At 43.8% G+C, this 22,182-nt stretch overlaps 2 protein-coding genes across 2 annotated transcripts in view; one reads left to right on the top strand and one right to left on the bottom strand.

The window, feature by feature from the left end:
• Window positions 1-363: 363 nt before the first annotated feature.
• Window positions 364-3,735, bottom strand: LOC130573109 (atherin-like). The gene is made up of 3 exons (XM_057365311.1): window positions 3,704-3,735; window positions 2,494-3,633; window positions 364-612 (listed from the first exon to the last, which is right to left on the bottom strand). The coding sequence occupies exons 1-2, from the start codon at window positions 3,733-3,735 to the stop codon at window positions 2,691-2,693; spliced, it is 975 nt and encodes a 324-aa protein (XP_057221294.1). The 3' UTR covers window positions 364-612; window positions 2,494-2,690.
• Window positions 3,736-3,877: 142 nt separating this feature from the next.
• Window positions 3,878-22,182, top strand: part of JARID2 (jumonji and AT-rich interaction domain containing 2) — a 209,846-nt gene continuing 191,541 nt past the window's right edge. The window contains exon 1 of the mRNA XM_057365340.1: window positions 3,878-4,634. Coding sequence (XP_057221323.1) covers window positions 4,590-4,634 — 45 coding nt within the window. The 5' untranslated portion in view covers window positions 3,878-4,589. The remainder of the gene's footprint in view (window positions 4,635-22,182) is intronic.

Raw genomic sequence — 22,182 nt, 5'->3', positions numbered from 1 at the left:
CATGTATCAGCCTTCCAAGACTGAAAGTGTCAAAAGCAGTAATTCCTGATTACGTTAGTCAGTGACGAATGTTCTTTTCCTACAACCTCAAAAGGATTTTATCTTCACTGACACATGGTCTAGGCAAGTATTATGAAAAYTTCAGTAGCTGGAGACATCTCACCAATGCTCCTTAATGAAGTTTCTTCTCACTTGTCACTGAATTGTGTGCTAGAATGTTATCTCATATACTAGAAAATTAACATGTTTCACCTCTTGCTCAGAGGTAACTGCACCTAGGATTAGTATGCACAAGTGCAAATGCACAATACATAAAATGTGTTATGCTCATGCAAAGAAATAACATCATCCCCCATAAAAAAAAAAAACCAACCCAAACCACATAAACCAAGATATCCCTTCCCCCAAAAAGAAAAAAAAAAAAAAAACAACCAAACCCAAACAAACAAAAAATATCCCTAAATTTTTGAACAATAGTATCATACTCACACCACTGACCCTATTCTTCGCCTTTGCAGGTTATTGGAAAAGTTGACGTTGGACAGTGACTAAAAACTAATTGCAGAACCCATAAATCCCGTTTGAGAGCTCCTTTATAAATGTGTGTAATTCCTGTGAAAAAATGAGATAAAAACAAGGAAACTCCATCATGCTAACAGTAGTCATTTCTCAAACATCTTCAAGCAGAGTTATAGTTGGAAGTGACCAGGATGAAAGTCACAATGAAAATAGAAAAAATAAGTGTTCAAACGTAATGGCAAACACTGACATCAGTAACAGTTAACCTATGATACTAAATGCTATTGTACCAGCATTTAATTAATTTTACAAACCAGTTTGGCTTCAATATTTAAAAGGTCAGTCTCCAAAATGTACACAAGCAAGAACTGAAAGGCAAGACCCACGGTGGATACACGATACCCAGCATGTGCATAATACAATGCTCTGTGTAACAGAACACAAATGTAAATAGAGCCACGGATCTATGGGAAAGGTTTCTGCCACCAGCCTCGAGAAGAAAATTCATTAGTTTCCACTGACAGTAAGCTCTTGTTCAACACATGCCACAAAAGCCAGTAGCAAACATAGCAACACCGAGACTTTTAAGAACATTCAGGAAGTAATCTCCAAAGTAAGGGGTGGGGGAATAGTTGGGACTGCTACCTTAWGTTATTTGAGAAAAGCCAGGTAGGTTTTCTACAAAAACCGTTCGCTTAATTGTTGACTCAGAAATACATGAATGACTATCTTTGTCTCTCCTGGCTTTCCAAAATGTGGAAAATGCTTCTCTTGTCTCCTGGAGAAGCATAGATTTATCATTTTTAACTAAGAAAATCCAAGACACAAGCATTTTCTTCCAAGTATGTCCTAGACTTTCGTGCTTCATAAATACCTTAATAAAAGTAAGTGAGGGCAAGAAGTTAAACAGTCCTATAAGAAATGTGYGTATTTCYAATCTAAAGGAACAMAAATGTCTCCTCWGGGTTACACTTAGAAGCAAATGTAAGAGACCTTAAGAAAAGGCATCAAAAGACCAACCTGATCACAATATTATCATAAAAGCAGTATTGTCATAAAAGTTTAATATTGGATAAGGCCCAGCACTGATAATTTTGTAACCCGTATTTTTATAAAACAAGATTAGGAAAAGAGTCCTGAAATAATTATCAGTTAGCACASAGAAGTGAAGAGAAATGAAAAAACTTTTTTTTTCCCATTCAGCATCCTAAAGTATTATTTGCATTCTATTTCTAAGGTAAAGGGAGAACACAATGGTCACATATTTACGTAAGTGARGAAGGATGGCTTCATGGTGAAGACATAGGGCKARGAACTAGTGAGTGAGGTTCTGGCAAGTTCTGTGTCCTGCTTGCCTGACTTTGAGCAATGCCACTCAGGAGTCTTGCACAAAAATTTTCGTCTCTACAGAGCAGATATAATAGGCTACATGAAAGCTGCATGTGGAAAACAGTGTAAAGTCCTTAAAGCATTACCCAAGTGTAGTTATTACTAAAAAGGTACCTCATAGCTTGTGGCAAGTCCTACAAAAAAGCAAACACACACTGGATACAATGATACCTCATACCAGGGAGACCATCAGGGACACACTTTCCTCCGTGTCTCTAGAGAGGACGTAATTATAGAATCATAGAAGGTTAAGGGTTGGAAGGAACCTTAAATTAAGATCATCCAGTTCCAACTCCGACTGCCCTGGGAGTGGAAAGAACAACTCCCACTAGATCAGAATACTCAAAAAAGCCTTATCCAACCTGGCTTTGAACACTATGGAGTCTCCACAAAATCCTCTTTTCGAGGCTGGGGGAAAGTGCTTCAGTCCCTTTATCAACTTTGTGACCCTGCTCTCCTTTTGCTCCAACYCCTTCATCCACCATTAAGGAACTATTAGGTTTTTTGCTGACGACAGACCTTCCACTTCGAGAACAATTGGCCTTTTTTTTTTAATTAAAAAATTAATTTAAAAAAGAATTTAACTCAGAATTTGAACGTTGGGATTTCCCACCGGGTTTCCAGGAACCGCCGGCGGTTCCGGCGGCAGAGCCTGCCGGGGATGGGGCAGCAAGGTGCTGGCCAACCCCGGCATCAGCCCTGGGGAGGACGGGCCGCTGCTCCTGGGCAACCGCCGGCCTCTCCGCGGGATTTGGAAGCACACATCCATCCGCACAGAAAGGTTATTCCCGGGCGYGCCCGGCCACCGGCCCGGTTCCCGCGGGGCAGCCCCGGCATGCCAGCGGCGCAGGAGGCGCGACCTCGGGACACCGTGGAAACGCCAAGCAGCCCAACCCGGCAGCCCGTCCCGAGCCGACACCGCCCGCCCGGCAGGCAGGCGGTCTGTCCGGCCGTCTGTCTGTCCGGCCGTCTGTCTGTCCAGCCGTCTGTCTGTCCGGCGGACCCAGACCGCCGCCTCGTCGGCGGGCGCAGCCCACAGACACGAAGTTTTCGTGCCGCCACTTCCCAGCCGAACACAGACACATTAATCCCCGCGCTCTGCCTGCAGCCTCCCGCGGCGCCTGCCTGCCTCCCCACTCCCTGTCAGCAATTCCCAATAAACTTCCCCCTCGCCCATCTCCTCCTCCCTCCCCTGCCGTAGGACTCCCCCTTCCTCTGCGCCGCACCCCCCCTCCTCCATCACCGAGCTCCGCGACGGAGGGCGGACGAGGAGGAGGGGGAAACCAACGCGGGGGGGGGGGGTGGTGTTGGGGAAGATCGAGCGTGGCGAAGGGGGTTCCTCGCCCAGCAGCCAATSGGCGGGAGGGCGCGCGAGGCACGCCGGGAGATGTAGTTCTCCGCCGTTCGCCATTTTGTGGCGAGGGAACTACAACTTTTCCTAYGATCAAAGACAATTCTTGGGCCCTGCGCGGCCAAACGTGACTTCCAGGTGCTGCCAGCGCGGCGGACCCCCGTGCGTGTCGAAGCCCGGGGGACGAGCGGCGGGGGCAGGGACAGAGCGGAAGGAGAGCCCTTGGCAGGCGGGAGCAGAGGCGGCTGCAGCGGGGCGGGGAGGGGGGCAGGGCACGACGACCGAGCGTGCTGCGCGGTGAGGGACCGTCGTCAAACTCCTCGCTCGGGTTGCGRCGCAGAGCTTGCGGCGACCTTGGTGGCCGGGTGGCCGCGCTTAAATGTCWAAAGAAGGGATGTGGGAGCAGGGGTAGGGGGTGGCAGAGGGMAGCGCATGACGCTTGACCCGCATGGAGTGTTTAGCGAGGCCTGTTGCATGCGCTGAGCGCGGCGAGGGGTCGGGCGCTGCGGCTGCTGCCCCGGCTGGGAATTGAGAGGGAGCCCTAGGCGGTGTATGCATGTATGTGTGTGTGCGTGTGTCCGTGTGTGTATATATATACACACACATACATATATATATATATACACACACACACACACACATATACACAGGCGCGCGCGCAGGCACGCACGCAGAAATATATATTAACAGAAAAGAGAGAGAGAGGAAAAAAAAAAGAGTCAGGTCCATTTAAAGTTGCTGGCGGAGAGCTGTTCTCATTGGTTGGGGGGGAGCTGGAGGAGCGGAGACACACACAGTGCGTGCAGCCCTCGCTGCTGCCGCCGGAGCCGCCGCTGCTGCCGCCGGAGCCGCCGCCGCTGCTGGAGTTGTCCCTGCCGCTTTCCCTGCTGCAGCGGCACAAACGTGACTTCCAACGTACCGATTATTTATCTTCTCCTCCCGGCTCCTCTCCTCCTCCAAGATGTAACTACAGCTCTGACACTAAGGACCTGCAGATCGCTTAGGCGGCTTGAGAAAGAGAAAAGGGGATACCAAGGGCGTCGTTTTTTGTGTTTAGGGGGATATTTTCCATTATAATGCTTCACTAAAGTGTTTTTTTTTTTGTTTCCTTCGCATCGTCTTTTTTTTTTTTTTTTTCGTCCCCCATTTCTCGGATTTATTTCTAGGAGAATCACATTGTGAGGAAAGAAACTCGGATTACAAGATACCACTACAAACAACCCCCTCTCCCCTGGATTTTTTCAGTATTTTTTAAATTTTTTTTTTAATTGTCGCGGCTATAATTCATGAAGCAATTGTCCCCTTTTGCAATCAGAATTTGGATACCAGAATGAGCAAAGAAAGACCCAAGAGGAATATAATTCAAAAGAAATACGTAAGTGGTCATAACATATCGTTTGACTCCTAGTTTTAGGAAATGGCAGTGAATGTCAAGTTTATAGCTAATCTTGCAGTTCTAAGGCTTTGGGAACAAATGTGATACTGAATTTGATTTTTCTATGGTGTGGTGGGGGAGTTTSAGAGGCCCTTTTTARCGGGGAAGCCTTCTATCCAGTTCGGTTATAAAACCAGATTTGTGTAGCGATTCCTCCAGTGAATAAATGTATTGACCTCATATGACACAATCATAATCTAGTTTTAGATGAAACGCGGGGAGCTCGGGGGGCTGCCGCGATTAATGTCACCGAACTGCATTTTTAGGCCGTTTTCTTAATTYTGTGCTTTTGCATGGTAAAAGAGGGATTTAGTTTGTTTTTTGATTTAGTGTTGGCTTTGGGTTTTGTTGTTTTTTTTTAATTTTTTTTTTTATTTTTTAATTATACACGTATGTCTATCCCTGTCTGGTGAAGCGGCGGCGGTGGTTGTTGGAAGCCCTTTAAGTTGCAACCGAGTGTCTGGTTATGGCGAGCTGGTTTCTCGCAGTACCACATCCCATCTCCTGTGTGTAATCCCCGGCTGCTCTGCCTTGCGATAGACACCGGAGCAGCCGGGGATCGCTTTACGGGCAGCGCGTTCCTCGGGATTGACTGGAATAATGAGGAAAATGGTTCGGTGGTGTTTTAAAAATAATTCATTATGATGGCTCGAAAATTTGGGCTAATCCAGCGCAGCCAGGGCTGTATTTCTGCCTCGCTTTATTCAGCCGCTTAACCAATCCCTTGTAATTGTCTAATCCTTTAAACATATAAATGTGGATGGGTAGTTGGATTTTTCTTCGTGCTCCAGTTACGTTTTGATTGGCACAGTGCAGTTTTTCTTTACGTTTGGAAAAGCGGAGGGGATTATCCACATATGCAGTAGAGCGGATAATGATTTTTATCTCCATGTAAAAAAAAAAAAAAAAGAATTTTTGGGGGCGGGTATGGGGGGAGATATATAGAAATGCTCGCTTTTGGGCGTGTTTGGTGCCAGGGTTTAAAAGTTCTAGTTTATATCGCCTCTTGTCGTCTGCGCCGATTTCTTTCAGCGGAGGGGTGTTCCTTGGCAGGGAGGGTGACCTTCGGGACACTTTGCCTCGGTATTCTATAGATTTGGTAAAAACTGCAGTTGACTCCAGCTGACTGCCGCTATCGATTGCCCGCCCCGCTGAAACGCTGCCCGGGGGAGGTGGTGGAACGATGTGTATGTGGTTTTGGGGATGGAGGGATGGGGGGGCCTGCGCGCTGTTTCGGTGCTGATCCCCCCTCCCCTCCTTTCCACCCCCCTAAATTTCCAAATTAAAATACATCCGCATTGCAGAGGAGAAGGGAGCCCGGGGCCGGCGAGTTTAAAGTATGGCATCGAAACGGGAACGGCGGGTGGAAAGTCTGGCGAAACACGCGAGGCGTCCACGTTTCCCAGGCAGGCAGACAAAAGCGGGGCGGGGGGGAAGGAAACCGCGGTGTTAATAATTAAAGGGGGAGGGAGAGGAAAAGGGGGAGATCACCCCGAAGGTCGGCTCCCCCTGGGCTCGCCAGGGCGAACAATGCGGCGCCGCTCCTTCACCGCCGGGCAGGGGCCGAGAGTGGCTCCCGGGGGAAGAAGGCAAGAAGGACGAGGGCGGACAATGTGCCGTGGTACTCCCCCGCTCACAACTTCGCGGCGGCGTTTTTATTTAACCCTTCTGCTTCCCCTCCTCTTTTCCCCCCACCCCCTCGCCGTTTTCGTGTTTGGCAGGGGGCGGCGGTGCCGGCGGGGCGCGCTGGCGGCGGCAGCAGCAGCAACAGGTTGCCGGGGCTGTGACGGAGCCCGCGGGCCGCCGGCCACGCCGCCGCCCGGCCAGGTTCGTCCCGCTCCCCGTGACGTCACAAAGGGACGGGCCTGCGCGTCGTGGAATCTTCGGCGCCCCCCCAGCACTTGCCCCCCCCGCCCCTGTGTGACGTCACAGCCGAGGCGGGGCGGGGGCGGGAGGAGCCCCCGGGGCAGCGCTCGGCGGCGCCGCGGGGGAGGGAGGCAGGGGCAGGGGCAAGGGAGGGGGCGGCCCGGGCCAGGTGAGCAGGTGCGGGGCCGCCCTGCCGCCTGTGGGCGTGGAGGTGGCGGGTGGCGAGAGAGCGCTGGTCACGTCGCCCCGTGGCGACACGCGTGGTGGCACGTCTCCTGCCCGTGACCTTCGGGCGCTACGGCAGCCCGGCGGAGCGCGGCGCCGTCTCCTCCTTCCTCGCCGCTGCCAGCACAAGCTTCGCCTGTACCCGGAACAATGGTCCCGGTGTCGGGCCTTTTAATGGTCTTGGTGTCGGTGTCCCTGGTGCCCCCAGCCCGGAGGTGATGYTCCACCAGCAGGAGCGAGGGCACAGCCGCCTACGTGTCCCCCCCATGGGCACCAAGCGGTGCTTCGTGGCCCCGCTSCTCTTAATGCCACTGCAGGTTGTCACAGAATCAGAATGGTTTGGGTTGAGAGAGGACCTTGAAGATCATCTTGTTCCAACCTCCCTGCTGTGGGCAGGAATACCTTCCACCAAACCAGGTTGCTTTAGAGCCCCCTCCAGCCTGGGCTTAACCTGGCCTTGTATCAGGAGTGKGGGCTGTCAAGGCTGCTGCTGCTGTTTTTGCTTTTCAGCATTTGCGAAATGAATTCTGAAAACAAGAAGGTGGTGAGAACAATGGAGCAAAGCCTCCGTGTTGTGGGCTGCAGTCGTGGGGCTTGGCTCCCCGCTCCCTAAGTGCTGACAATTCAAAGTTCTCTTAAACTTCAGGAGCGTTATCTTTTGCGATTGGTAACCCAGGAATGAGGAAATCCGTGAGTGCATCGTTTTTTCCTGCAGTTTAAAAACGCTATCACTTAGTTTTTAAGAGAACCATGGCTGACTCATACAACTCTTTCTTCTCTCTTTACCCTCCTCCTTCTCAAACATCTTTACATATCAAATACTGCCTTTTGGCTCCAGCCTCACAAAACTGACAGCTTTGTAAAGCATCCGCCGAGAAGCCAGACTGYGTTCAGTATGCGCTTGGAATTAATAGTTCTTGAGTCAAAAGCTTTGAAGCCTTGAACGTAATTTCACAGGTGCATTTTTCTGACCGTTTTTGAGGTGCCGAATACCAAATTTTCTGATCTTGCTGGCCTAGGTCTCCGAGTATCAGACCTGGATTACCTCCATAAAATACCTGCACGGTTTTGCCACGGTAGCAGATGGTGAAGTATAATTAAGGAGTAATGTCACTACTGTGGCCTCATGTGATTTGTTTCCGTGTCCTTGCAGAAGTAAAAGTGCTGTAGTCTGCCATGAGGTGACACGCTTCACCTACTGATGGCCTGGTAAACCACTCAGACAGAGGGCCAGCAAGGCCCGGGCAAGATTAGCATGCTGCAGACATGTGAGAGCCCCTGTGCCTTCTGCAGCCTTTGAAACAATCCTCTAGATTTGGGTGTGCTTGTYTCAGGGAGCTTTTGGTGGGGGTGGTGACTGTGCAGCACCACCACCTTCTTCTGCCTTGGAGTTGATTGTGCAGGAGCCCAATCCTGGGCACTCCAGSGCTTCAGTTGGACCGGCTTGCACTGTTTTTTTTCTTGTGAGAGTTTGTTCATATCTCTCCCCCAGCCCTGGAACTGAAGACAGGCTTAAAGTTTGAYACTTCCCTATAAGAAATACTCTAAATAGGCTGCTGGCAGCAGAGGTAGCGTATGTTGCATCTTATTTCACATCACCTTTTGAGGTTTCTTCAGTTGTATGTCTTTCACTCTTACAGAAGCAATTCCAGCAGCATAGCACACTCAAGTCTCACTTTCTTTTCCCTGTATGTAAAACTTAAGGGTGCTAGCTGCACTGAGAGCTGTTTGGGTTCCTCTTAAATTACTCCTGATCTCTTGATATGACAGCATTATGCTGTAAGTGGCTATAGGATAGTACATAAATATAAACTAGTAATTTAAAGATCTTTTTTTCTTTAAATGAATATTTTGCTGTAAATAGATGCTTTGCCCTGACATACTAATGGACTCCTCCTCACTCTTRATCGTGTGCAAGTCAGGAGTCTGTGTAAGATGCTGCCCAGAGTGAATTAGAGTGAATCAAGGCCCCTGTGAAGAGTTTCTAATGTTCATTAAGCACTTTCACCTTCTCTTGTGAGACCTACTAAGCCAACATTAAAAACATATTACCCCTTCATTTTCTGTAGAAGTAAAGTAATAGCTAATGTTGTGCATATGCTAAAGTGTGGTACAACCGTCAGCTGATTCTGTAAGGCAGTAGTATTCCCTCCATTTTATTGTTTGATGAAAAAGAAGTCTAAATTACTTGCCTGAAGCTACATGTTGTAACAGCGTCAGAGTTGGAACTCTGTATTTCTGCTGCCTTCTCCAGTATTCTGTCCTGTAGCTTACAGGCTCTTGCTACAAGGCATGGCATCTGCATTATATGGGACTACTTTATGCAGTTCCAACTTTCTTCAAAATTTCCCCCCTCCCCAGTTATGGTCTGGACTGTTGGATTAACATTATATTTTTAACATAAAGCATTTCAGTATGGATTTTTTTTTTTTTTTGAAAGAGATTATCATACCCTGCAGCTGATAGAGACCAGTTGATACTGTGATGACTCAGCTGTGGGAGTATTACATAAAGTAGGTCAATTTTTAAATATCGTAGTCTGAAGCTAAAGAGAATCCACGTTTAAAATTTTTATTTTGTTTATACACATTACTGTTATTTCTTGGTTTGAATGTAAGTGAAAGTCCTTCAGGAGGCGGGAAATGTTTTTGGGGGTTGATTTGGGGTTTGGTTTTGCCTATTTTTGTTGTTTAGTGACTGAATTCAATCAACTTGATGGAGGGGAAAAGACCAGCTGCTTTCATTTCTAAAGTTTTCAGTTTGCAGCAGTCAAGTGAAAGGAAGGCTTTAAAGGCAATTTTAAAATAGGGAAAGGAAAAGCAGAGACATGTTTATTATTTTTTATTACAAGCACCCAGCTTTTGTGTGATGTAGCAGATGTGGAATTTGCAGAGGAATACATGCTTCTTCGAAATCCAAATTTGCATTTAAAACATTCTGGTTTCCCCTCTTAGTCCTTTGCATGGCTTTCTTCCCAACTGTAAATGTAAACCAAGTGTAAATGATGCATTGTTTGCCTTAGTGGGCAGACAGTCTGAAAACAATAGTGCTGATGGATTTGACTGCCTCTGTGTAAGATTAACGGGACATTAAAATTCAAGTGTATTAATGCAAATTCCACTGTTGCCAAACCTGAACTTCCCTTAAGTGATTCCTGGTGCTGCTGGGCCTAAATGTCCCTATCCCACAGGCCAAAACTTTAGCTGACAGTTTTTGACCTGTTGTTAGGACTTTAGAGAAAAGGTTAAAGTGTACCTGGCGTTTAAAGTCCAAGTGAATGATGGGACATAGTACACATATACTTTYTATACTTAATTACCATTTTTTATTTAAAGCATTTTTAAGTGGTAGGAAGCCACCAGGAAACTTAAAATCTGCAAATCACTTGTAAAATTCAGGTCCAGTATRTGAGGATTACTTGGCACTGAAATTCAGACACAGGAAGTAATATGATGCCAAAATGTATTTGGTGTTCTCTTAGATCTTTGATGGGTTCGTTGTTTTGCTGGCTCATTACTTCTGGGAATATTGGATGCAATCCYTCTTGGTTTTTAAAAGGCAGGTTTTATTTAGAAGCTCTTGGTTTTCATTTGGAGGGGTGGGTTTGTTTCAGTCAGTCACAAAAACATTTCCTTAATGAAGCAGTAGGTAGAAGGTTTAAAACCATTTGCTGTTTCACTTGCTCAGGTTTCACACTTTCCCTTGTGTAAAGACATCCTGTTCTGAAGTTGTTCCTTCAATAATCTGACAGAGGCCTGGTATTTCCAGTGGTGGGCTGTGGGCAAGGAATAAACCYTTTAATTATAGCAGTGAGGTCTTGTTTGAAAATATGTTAGCTCTCTTCCCCTCTGTGTGTCCTGTCTTTTTGTCCTRCTCTTCCCTATGCAGATGAGGGATCCAAAGCTGTAAAATGTTGCTGTTCAAGTAGCTCTTCAAGGGACACGATCGGTGGCAAAGCTGAGCGGTGGCTGGGACCACTGCCATGCCTGTGTCTCCAGGCTCGAGGCTCGAGATTGTGGCTCCCTGGTCTGTGAGCAGACGGATGCTGTGAGTGCACCCCATCTGCTCCCGTGCCAAGTTTATTGGCTTAATTTATGCTGCTGCAGGAAGCTGTTCGGAGTGACCAGCCTGGCTGAGCACGGAAGCGGGGAAAAAGGCCCCGGTGGAAGTCATCGTTCCACTGGTACTTACAGGGAAGATGTAAAGCTGCTTCAGCATTTCTGCAGCGAATGTCTCATCCTGGACTGATGTGTCATGAACAAAACCCCCTATTTTTATCTTGGGGACAAAAACATCCTTTTATTGGGCATAAAAATGGGACTGTGTGATTAAAAATACAGACTGAAAACAAAATGAGAAGGCTAAACTTAGGTCTCTGTATACTTGATGCATCTAGGTCAGGCCTGCAGAACCAGAGTAGTTTCTGGGCAGGTTCAGTTTTGTGCCTGTAGAATTGCTACACAGTCGGACATTTTGACACTGCTGAAATCAGTTCAGCAGAAATGYGATGATGCCCCCAGAAGAGTTCATAATTGCATCACTTGAGGGGCATGACTTAATCCTTTCTAAATACCTGTCCTCTGTAATCTASTTCGTCTTTTCTGCGTGGCTYCTTGCCATCTTTTTTGCCAGGTTCTTCCCTTGATTTGCTCTGCAAAAAAAAGGCAATCTTGGATCTGTGACTGAGAAAAAAATGCAAATAATAAGAAGTTTAGAAACTGGCCTGCTGCTGTACTCCAGCAGGATTTGTGSTATTTGAGTCCCTGTGCTCTGCTTTCAGTTCTTTAAGCTTCCCTTGCTCATCTGACATCTTTTGGATGACGTGATGGTTGCAGGATTTTGGCACACACATGCTATGATGACTGGCTAATGATATTTATAATTTTCAAAAATAAACCATGGGAGCTTATTCTGACATAATCTRCTAATCTTAGTTTTGCACTTTGATACTGTGTTGTCTGAGCCAAGTTAGGATAACTATATATTGCAAGCAATTTTTAGCATTGCTTGCAGATGAGTGTTTAAGCAATGCATGCTTTTCAATTAAAAATGATGGGAGTGAATTTGGAGAAATTATCAGCTCTTTCAATTTATATGCATATTCTGTGCCTATTTTTGAAACRGTTTTATGTGAGTGGGCAGAGATAMATGTGCCACAATATTTCTGGATTTGTTGTGTACTGGCATTTTGATGAGGYGATTTTTTTCCTTCGCTGCCCACAAGAATGGGATGGTCTTTTCTGCCCTTTCCCACATTTGAACGTTATGGCAAGGACTTTCTTTTCTCTTTGTGGATTGTGYTTTATTCTTTTTCTGAATAAAAAATATCTGTTACTGCTTTGGGGAAACTTTAGTCTCGTGCTAGGCRTCTTGCTAGTCATTCTGCATTCTGAGGAGTCCAGCTGAAATAGTAAGCTTTTGAGGCTCCTCAGTGGCAGGAATTCARTTTCCCCTGGACCTTGACAACTCTATTTAAACAGCTAAATAACAATTTCCTAAGATACATTTTTGAAGGGCCTATGTATTTAAGAATTGCAGTGAGGAACTTGGCGATCTAAAGCTTCCAGTCAAGTCAGTGGCAATGTACAAATATTTCTTGGACAACAGTCTGTTCAGTGTCTCATGCTTTGAGATGCTTATCATTATTTTATTAGTTGTTATTTTTAGCATATAGTTTTCAGTGCTGTTCTAACACTGGGAGTCTTTATGGCCACAAAGTACATAGCCTAGAAATTGCATTTCAATATTTAAGATACTGCAGGCTAGTACCATATGTTTATAGGGTTTGGGTTTTTTAATAAGGTACCCATTAGGGAGACTAARGGTGATTTAGAGGAGGGATATGTTTCTTTCTTTTTGCCATTTTTATTTCATGGATATTACTTTAAGTCAGTTTGTCCCATAGTTCATTTTGGTACATCAAAGTTGTAAGCCAAATCTCTCAGCTGTAGCATGCATGTTAAAACCTCCATAATACAAATTTCCAACCCTGCACATATGCCAGATCAGTTAACTTCTTAACTCCACTTGAGCTGAAAAATAAAACCCCAAAAAAACCAACCTGCTTTTTTTTTCATTTGAGCTCAAAGGCAAGTGAAAAGATGGTTTTCTGTTCTTGTTTGTTGACTGAAAACWAAGACAGTGTTGCATGTGGTTCTTTTTTGGGTGGTGTTCCAAGTGATCAGCCTGAATTTSAGTGTATTTCACACAAGGATGACSTAGATGGAMACCTGAGATGTGATTTTCTGATCGTTCATCACTTTTTGCCCCCTCTTTAAGTGTAGTGATAATGATGATGATTCTCATGGCCTGTTGCCATCTTGCATACTGGTAAAAACTTTTCAAACTTAAGATTAAAGCACCAGTAGCAGAAAGACTGCCTTCTTGTTACAGTCTTGCTTGGATGTAGTACAGACATTTATAGATCATTAGAAGAAATGTCTACTCCTAATAAACTAATTCTGCTTTATAGCCACCACTGAAAGGGACATCCTCTGGTCTCAGAAAGTAATGAGATGGTAATTTTTTTTTGTTGAAGTTGCTCAGCTTACAATGGGGACATAGTAATATCACTTTGTAAGGCAAGCAAGTTCATGTTACTTAAAAACTGGATTTAGGGCATGTTATATTAACTGTGTCTTCTGAATTATTTATAATTTGGAAGAAATAATGGTTATCCTAATGGCAAATAATTTTGAAGCAGCTTCTTTTTTTCCCCCAAATATGTGATGCCTTGAACCAGTAATAAAATAAGAAGTAGCTGTGGTGAGAAGCTGTCTTGTCCTGTTTTACTCTCCTCTTTTTCCTAATCTGTGGTTGAAATGTTGTGTGTATAGCTTACACATTTTGCCTTCATTTTCTGCGCTGTGAATGTGTAAACCAGTGAGGTACCTAGTGCTGTGTTTTTGTTATTTCTCTAAGCCTTCACTGCACGGGAAAAAGTGGTTGAGACTTCCCTCTGGCTGCCTGTTCCACTTCTCTTCTGCAGGCTGATGTGTGCCAGGTGATAACTCCCACTCTGCATACTGGGGACTTTGCAGGTTAAAGCTGAACGACAAAATCTGCCTGATTTTTAATGTGGATTTGTTTAATAGTGTGGTTTGTGATGTAGCTGGAAAAATATTTGGTCTCAGGAAAGTGTTACAGGGACACACAACGAAGTGGCAAGGGACGGGTAGGATTGTGTCTGTTAGCAATAGAGTGAGTTTAAATGGGCTGTGAAATTATGACTAAATAGGAATCAAGATACATGTTTTATTTCGTAGCAAGCAAAATTAGCTGGCCTTGTGTGTTCTAAGGGTTGTTTGGATATAGGTTTTGCTTTTTAAGCTTACTGCTGGAAGTTGTAAGTTTGTTGAAATAAAGTTAGGCCTCACAGGTGAAAATGCAGCTAAGGATGTTTGTGCCTGTGGTCATGGTACTGCCATAATAATTTCCAAAGTTCTAAAATCAGTTCAAATAGAATTTAAAATGTACTACTGTTACATGTTATTCTTGCTTAGGTGGGATTTGAACCATTTTATACTTCAACAAGAGATKAAGAAAGAGGAAGAGAAAAAAATTAAGATAAGTGTGCTACTGGAGGCYAAGTTCCACTGCTAAATGTGGTAGAAGAACTACTGTTCTTTTTCAGTTCAATGGCCACGCATGCCCATCTCATATGCAAGAGCTCTACTGTTYTATCTTCTACATCTTAGGATAAGGACCTGCTTAGATAAGGGAGTTCATCCAGAAATTTCCCATGGCTTTCTTTGTTTTATTTGGTACCATTGAATAATGAGTTCAGATAGCTTTTCTTGTTAAAACTACTCATGTCTATTGAATGTGCACGTGAACTGAAGTGCTGATATATTTTTGCCCCAGGGTCCCAAGTAGTATGAGAAGGCCAAACCATATCAAATCAAAAAGCTRTGAAAACCAAGTCTTCCTTTGATTGTAGGAACAGCAGGATGTAGCATCACATGCCTTTTTCTCACTATTGAAGCTAGCAGTGGTGACCCTGTGAATCATTCCTTCATGGTATGGTGCTTTGGCCATATCAATACRACCAAAGAACTACATGTGAAATAGGGTCACTGAAATTACCAGACTTAAAGAGTAGTTATGTCCARGCTCTTTTTCTTCACCTTCTCCACTTTAAATGGTCTGGTTTCAGTGCAAGTCTGCAGGTCWTTTTAGTGGCACAGTTAAGGGAGCAGCAAGGCACAAGGACCTCTTTGGCTTTGCTGCGGATTAAAAAGACATGTGGAATTGGCACCCTCAGTTTTGATCCAGCAAGGCGCTAGAGCACGTGTCTGTCTCAAATGTATGAATACTCTTACTGACGTCAGTTGGAGTACTTGGAGCTTATGAGTTAAGCACATGCCGAAGTGCTTTTCAGGGACTTGGAGATTGACATTTTGCTATGCCTGTGTAAGAGTGTGTGCAAGTATTTGCAGGCAGGAATGTTAGTTTTCTAAGAGGGTGATAGCCATTTAATGGTTTTAATGGCTTTACTAAATGTAGTACTGCATTGTTTGTTTGGGTTTTTTGAAATGTTTCTCCTTTTTTGCCTTTTCAGCCTCTTAATWTTTTATTTAAAGGTAATAACTGTTACTTTTCTTTCCTTACTCTTCATTATAATATGCATGTGTACACATGCATTTTTACAGTTCACTCCCTCCTACCTTCTTGTCTGCCAGTAGTGTGCTTTTCTTTCATTTCTGTGACTTTCTGACTAAGCTCCTCTATCTAGGAAATTAGCTCTCAAATTTACTGCCATCTCTTAGCAAGAAAGCAAAATGAACTATTGTCACGGTATTTTCTTTTCCTGAAGGTTAGATAGGGAAATGAGGAAAGGTTCATGCAGCACATTTGGGGGACCGGTTCTATAGGAAGTACTTCTGAAGGGGAGGGATTATACTGATGCTGCTTGTCTCGCAAGCCTATATGCAGAATTTGAGTGTTGGTTATAGAAAATACTGACCATGTGCTTATGTTTTGCAAGGTGCAACAAACTGTTAATGCACAAATACTGTGGAGGAACGTAGAATGTGGCCATGCTCATTCCTTTTTACAGTCCTTTAAAGAACTTTTGGGAAAATAAATCCTGCYGATGTGAGCATTCAGGAAAAGCTAATTTCATATTTCATGTACATTAAAGGCTTTTATTTATAAGTCATTAATATTCATGCTCTTTAAGTCAAGAGCAGCATCTTGTCACATGACTGACCAATCATTAAAACCACTGCATAGCTTCCATTATTGTAAGGGGCTCTGCAATTTTCATTTGAGTATGACCTTCCAAAATAACTAATGATGATCAGATCTGTCATCCAGCCTGGATGACAGACAGATATAATGATTTCTGGACCCTGTTGCTTTGGAAAGCAGAAATACAATTTTCAGCAGAAATATGTTAAGGAAAGTATGGTCCCTTGAAGTCTTCTGGGTAATATAATTAATTTATCTCATATTTAGTATTTCATTATAATACTACTTCAKCTGACTCCTGTGAAAGCTGGTTATCTATAGTACAAAAGAAGGAAATGTGTTTATGATTTAAGTAATTASGCTTTCTCTACCACCAACCCTCCCCACAAGTATATTTTCTTATATACTTGTTGATATCTTTTTTATGTGCAACTTTATGTCTGTTATTCTTCCTGTCAGAGATGCAGTGAGATKAATTTTCCGTGGAAATTTTGGAAATTAACTGGTTTTCAATTTGGATGGAGGAGAATAAAGGGGTAAACTATGACTTCCTTTTTTTAATACTAGCTTTGCTCAAATCGTGCCAGTGGTGAGCCTGTCATTTTTTCCCATGCACTGTGCCCATCTCTTAAGGCATTATAATCACTGGTGTCCTCATCCCTGATGACTCATCAGGCCATTCCTGCTAGGCTCTGCCTCTTGGCCCAAATGGGACCAGAAGCAGCATTCCTGCACGCATTTCTGTCTGTACGTGTCCTGCTTTCCTCTCTGCAGTAGCACTGAGTTGACCACAGGGGTTCTTTGGCAAAGTGGTCAGAGATTTTTTAGCRTTGTGGAACATTTTTTTCTGGATATGCCATTGCCTCTTACCTTTCTCTCCTTTATGTGTCCCTRTTCACCTTGCGTAGCCACATCTAGGTGGTACTGACTGACTGAAAGACTGCCTGGTTATCTTCAATCACAGAATCCATCTCCTACACATGAGCCTRTTTCAGAGGTGCTTCAAATCTCTGTCAGTTTATTGCCTGCATGCTACGAGCTACAGCTGCATCTGGGGCTTTGTTGGGAGCGGGAGTGTGCTCAGTTCTAGTGGGCTAACCTGCCCTCTGGCACCATTTGTGAAAGCAGGGTTAGTACAATGTGAGAAGAACGCCTGGGATGTTTATCCATGGTTCGAGTTCTGCTCACGTGGAGCATGGCTTGCCCTGAGTTCCTGGTTAGGTCCTACCACAGTCTCTCTGTTTAGCCATCTTGGTAGTGTTTTTGCTGCTGTTACTTGTGTGTTGTCTCTTAGCRCTGTGCTATGGTCATGCCTTCAGAAAGTCAGCTGCAGCTTCTCTAATGGATATGATAGCATAGGAGGGAAATGGATCTTTTGCAATGGAAGAATATATATGGGCACACTATGCTGTTGTCTTTGGAAGAAGACTTTGAAGGTGTCTGTTCACTCATGCTCTTGAAGGTGTTCTGAAATTACTTCCAACTATCCTCTGTACAGGTGATTYATCACCATTTTTCTGTTCTCATGGAGCAGTAAATCACATCTTGGCTGAAAGATTTGTCCTTCCTCCTTAAAAGACTTCATGGTGCTGTGYTGCTTCTTCCTTAATTTCATGCTCTCCAAATGTCCAGGTATTTTTTCCCCACAAGAGAACACCCAGTATTTTAATCAGGAGCCCACATGTTACAGAGCTGAAGCAACACAGTATAGCACTTCAGTTTTGAAAGGTCATTCCTCTGTGGAAGAATGCCATTTAGTTTCAGCTGGTTTGCAAATTTCCATTACATTGACTTTCTCAGTGATTAGATCATCTTCAATAAAAGCAAGGATCTGCTGGTGATCGGGGGGATTTAATACATAGTTTAATTGCAACATATGTGAATAATGTTAAGCTTGTGCATCGACTAGTCTAGTTAAGAAGAAAAAAATAATAGGTGATCTCTTGAGGCAACCCTTTGAAACAATCAGTAATATCTTATAAATTTTTAAGTGCATAAGAAGGAAGATTGAATAGCTGTCATTATTTGAGACAAAGACTGTAAGAACAATGCTGATACTGGCTGACTGATCTACTGTTCAGCTTAGAAAGTAGGACAACATCTAGTAAGGGAAATCTTGGTTATCGTGAACTTCTTATCTGGGCTCCTAATCCTGTCATAGATAAGAGAATATAAAACTGTCAAGAACAGGGTTTTAAATCTGCATCTCCCAGATGTCTTGGCTTTTTTTTTTTTTTTTTTTAAATTGTTTGTTTGTGCAGGAAGTCCCTAGGGAGAAATCAATGGAATTTCCACAATAACATGGCCTTTAGGTTCTTGAGGGTGCAAGTGTCTACTGTCAGGGATGCCCATCTCAAAACTTTGTCTTTTTACATTTATGTGTTTCATACTTGATTCATGCCACAGCATGAGAAACTTCTCTGGAGCAAAGTGTAATTCTATASAGCCTCATTTAATGTATTTTTCAGTGCTTGGCATGTCTAATGCCTATTGAAGTGAACTTGCACAGCTATTCYGTGCTGGCAAGGTTGGTAATCTCACAGCTCCTTCTGTGGAAGGTTTATATGTCTGGCTCTTCCTAAACTAGGTTGTAGAGCTGCTTTATTGTCACTTCTGGAAAGTGGGTCTGCCCASGTTTTCTCAATACAGCGAGTCTCCTTGTTATTGTCAGTTTGACTTTCTGGCATGGAAGACCAATGCAAATATTACTAGGGCTTAATAACCACCTACCTTTGGATGAGTATTACTGTTGTGATAAAAATGATAGGAGGTTGGTTGCTCATTGATTGGTGCTTTTTGGCCATCTTCCAGGATGAAACGAACTTCATTACGCAAGAGTTTCAGAGCAGTGCAGAGTTGTTCATTTATTTCCTTCAACTGTTATCGAGCTGACAGCTTGCCTTTGGAGGGTCATATGTTCAAGAGCTGCCAATTGGATCTTGCTTCATTTTAGCCAAATATGGCACAGAGTCTGAAGTGCATTTTGTCCCTAATATCTCCCTGTCTTTTTTTACCCCCTTAATTTTTTTACCTTCTGCTCTTTCATTGTCTCTTCCTTTCCCCTCAGTTCCTCCTGCTGAAAATAAAAATGGTCTGGGAACGGARGCAATGCCACAAATAAAAGGAACTAGGTTTTTTGTTGTTGCTGCCTGTAATTTTGGTTTCTCTTAATAAGGCTTAGTTTCTCTGGTTAGATAGTTCTGCATTGTGGAGAAATGCGGGCATCTCAAAAATGGTAAATGGGAAGTACTTTTCATCTTGCTGTTTTTGCTAACCATACTCCTRCCTCTAAGTTGGCTGCTTATTTTGAAATTGCTCCCTGTAACTTTGTTTTCCTCCTCCTGCTTCATCAGTGCTCTCTACTTTGGGTACCTTTCCCTGGTAAGCCTGTATGAAGGTGGCACTARGGAGTCTCTGCACTCAGCTGTGTAATCCTCTAGACGAAGGAGAAATGTGGGGAAAGACAAACCACCATGTACTACGTGAAATCAGAAAGTGTATTACTGTTGTGGGACCCAGAGAAATGGTTTCCTCACACTGATCAGTTGTGAGAACAGGCTTAAAATTTTTTCTTGTCAGGTTGTCAGGTAGGATAGCACCTTGAATTCTTCTAAGTGTTTATACAACTTAGCTTTGGTTGTTGTTGTTTTTTTTTTTTTTTTTTTTTTTTTTTTTAAATGTCTCTGCATACCCGATAAATTTTTGTGGTTCAGTGTAAAAGCAGTGATCTTAAGCAAGATGAGCTAAATAGTCTATTTCACAAAGTAGACAACTTTATTTTGATTTCTCTGGCCTCTTAAATGCAATGTTAAATGCAATGGAAGAACAGAGTTTCAATTTTGAACTGATGTATTTTGTCTGTGAAAAATTTTTCCGTTAATTGCTTTCAAATTTTTTTCCCCAGTAATTTTTTACAATTTTTTCAGTACATATTTGTGTCCTTGTAAAGTGGAAAAAGAATGCTATAGTACTACTATGCAGTGTGTTAAGCTGCTTGCTTTAGTCTTGAAAGAAACTCGTGACAGTTCCATCAGATGAAAGCACACATGTCCATTTCGTCTAAGATTTTGTCTCAAATTCCTTCTCATTTCAAGACTGGTAATTATTTTAAAATCATACATATGTTTATGCATTTATTTCATAAGAATTTGCTGCATATTTTATAACTTTAATGTGGATTATTTCTTAATTTTGCCTTGTTTCCTGCTTAAGTGGTATTCTGTAATTACCTGATTCACTGTGGTTGTGCATAAATGAAACTATGAAATTTGTTGTCAATTAGTAATCAATGTGGTATCCATATTTTTAAATGCTATAAATTGCCTATTAAAGCTAATTTTCCAGGGCATCTCTATCTCCGTTCTTAATGTAATGCAGAATATTTTGCAATAATGCCTAGGTTAACAATGATAGTCTTGCTGTATTGTGCGAAAAAGGCTTCTGTGCAGACCCAGCAGGGTTTCAGGCTTAATTCATTGCTCTATGGTGGGATCACCACAGCTGCTGTGGGGCCTTTACAAATGCAAAAAAGCTGTCAGTGTTTGTTTCATTTGATGCATAAGTGATGAGACCAAGTTGAGGAATCCATTCCAGTGCTCGGTGTGCATGCTGGAGGCATTATTGTTTACAGAATTAGTGACTTAATGCTTTAAAACACATGGTGCGTGTTTTACCTTAGAGCAAAATATTTTAGGAGTAAGATGGTTTAAGGATCCTCTGCCGTTTAGTCCCTGCTTCCAACAGCGTTTGCCCTTTCTGGTGTTAATGCGCGTSTGAATTACTGCACTGTACCTGCCTCGGTCACGAGTAATACAGTTCTCCCGGCATGTGTATCTTTTTTGCTAGTACTTGGATTATTGTAAGCAGTCACAATTAAATAACTGCACAGCTTTAATGCAGATTTTTGCCCCCCCCCCCCCCTCTTAGCTGTCAACCAGAGGAGTTGTGCTGTCTCCTATGGTCACCAGAAGTCACAGTACTTCTTTTGGCTGTCAAGGCTTGAGCAGGGTTCCTTCCAGCCAATTAGCAAGTAACGATGATTGGTTTCAGAGAGGGCTGCTTAAGAATGCAAAGCATGCCTTCATGCTGGGGCCAAGCACACAGTTCCTSTACCAATTCTCCTTTCCTTTGCTTGTGGCTCCAGGAATGTAACATGAAGTAGGGCTTTTGCTTACATGACGCCGACTGGCTTTTGGGGGTGAGGTTGATGGGTTTCGGCTCTTAAATTGTTTTTCTGTGGGAGCGTTCCATGTGATCTTTCAGTCTTTGTTGCAGTCTGTTGGCTGCGTGTGTGAGGTTTCACAAGGGCACGCCACCCTTCCCGTATCATGTAACTCCACCGATAACAGGCATTGCAGGAATTTTAACTAATGTGCCGTTTAAGCCGTTGTCGCTATGATTTTATTAAATGTGCTTGCAGTGTGGAATTTTGCTAATGCTGTAGAGTGATCTGTTATGCAAATTGAATGTAAGAATGGGCTAGTGGGGATTTGTTGTCTGTATATTGGAGACCTGTCTTGTGCGTTTGGAAATGAAATGAGCTGAATGGTGTCAGTGCAGACTGCTGCTGAAATGTTCAGGCAGCCTTTGCTTTCCTGGTTGGGGGTGTGATATTGTCACCGCAGGGGCCAAGTTTGGTTTGTAGGGAGGGGTGCATGTCTGGAAGCATGCTTGCTGCTGGTTCATGCTGGTCATGTATGGGTGAGCTGAACAACATGTGTGTAGGATAGCTTAGGCGTAGTCATATACAAATTAGATTATGAGATTTATTCGGGCTGGTCGACATGGCCAGGCAAAGCTTGTTCTTGSTTAAGCTATTCTGCCATAATGCAGGCAGATTCCTCTGCTGGAGCAAATTACGTTTAGCTCTGTGTACAACTGGTGGTATCCATGTGTGTTGGCTAAATTGTTGGCCTGTGGCTAAAGCAGCCCTTCTCCAGGTGTGATGTATGACARGGATATTCTTTTGTCCTGCCAGGTGAAGTGGGAAGGCAGGGAGATCAGCTTGTTTTCCAGATTTGCTGCTTTGCTGAGGTACATGAGCTGCTGTAACCCCAGTAGATGTGAGAGGGTCAACCTCCTCCTGCCTTCAATGTTGCTGCTCTTGTGGCCTCTGTTATCTCCGGGCTCAGGCTTAAAAGGTGACCAGCCTTATCTTCTGGTGCTGTTCCAGGGAACAAGTTGCTTGCAGCTTTCCCTCTGTCAG

The sequence above is a fragment of the Malurus melanocephalus genome, unplaced genomic scaffold, assembly GCF_030028575.1.
Source record: "Malurus melanocephalus ecotype Western Australia unplaced genomic scaffold, MMel_1.1 scaffold_51, whole genome shotgun sequence".
Taxonomy (NCBI): Eukaryota; Metazoa; Chordata; class Aves; order Passeriformes; family Maluridae; genus Malurus; species Malurus melanocephalus.
The sequence above is the reverse complement of the archived record's forward strand: the minus strand, read 5'-3'. Positions and strand labels throughout refer to the sequence as shown.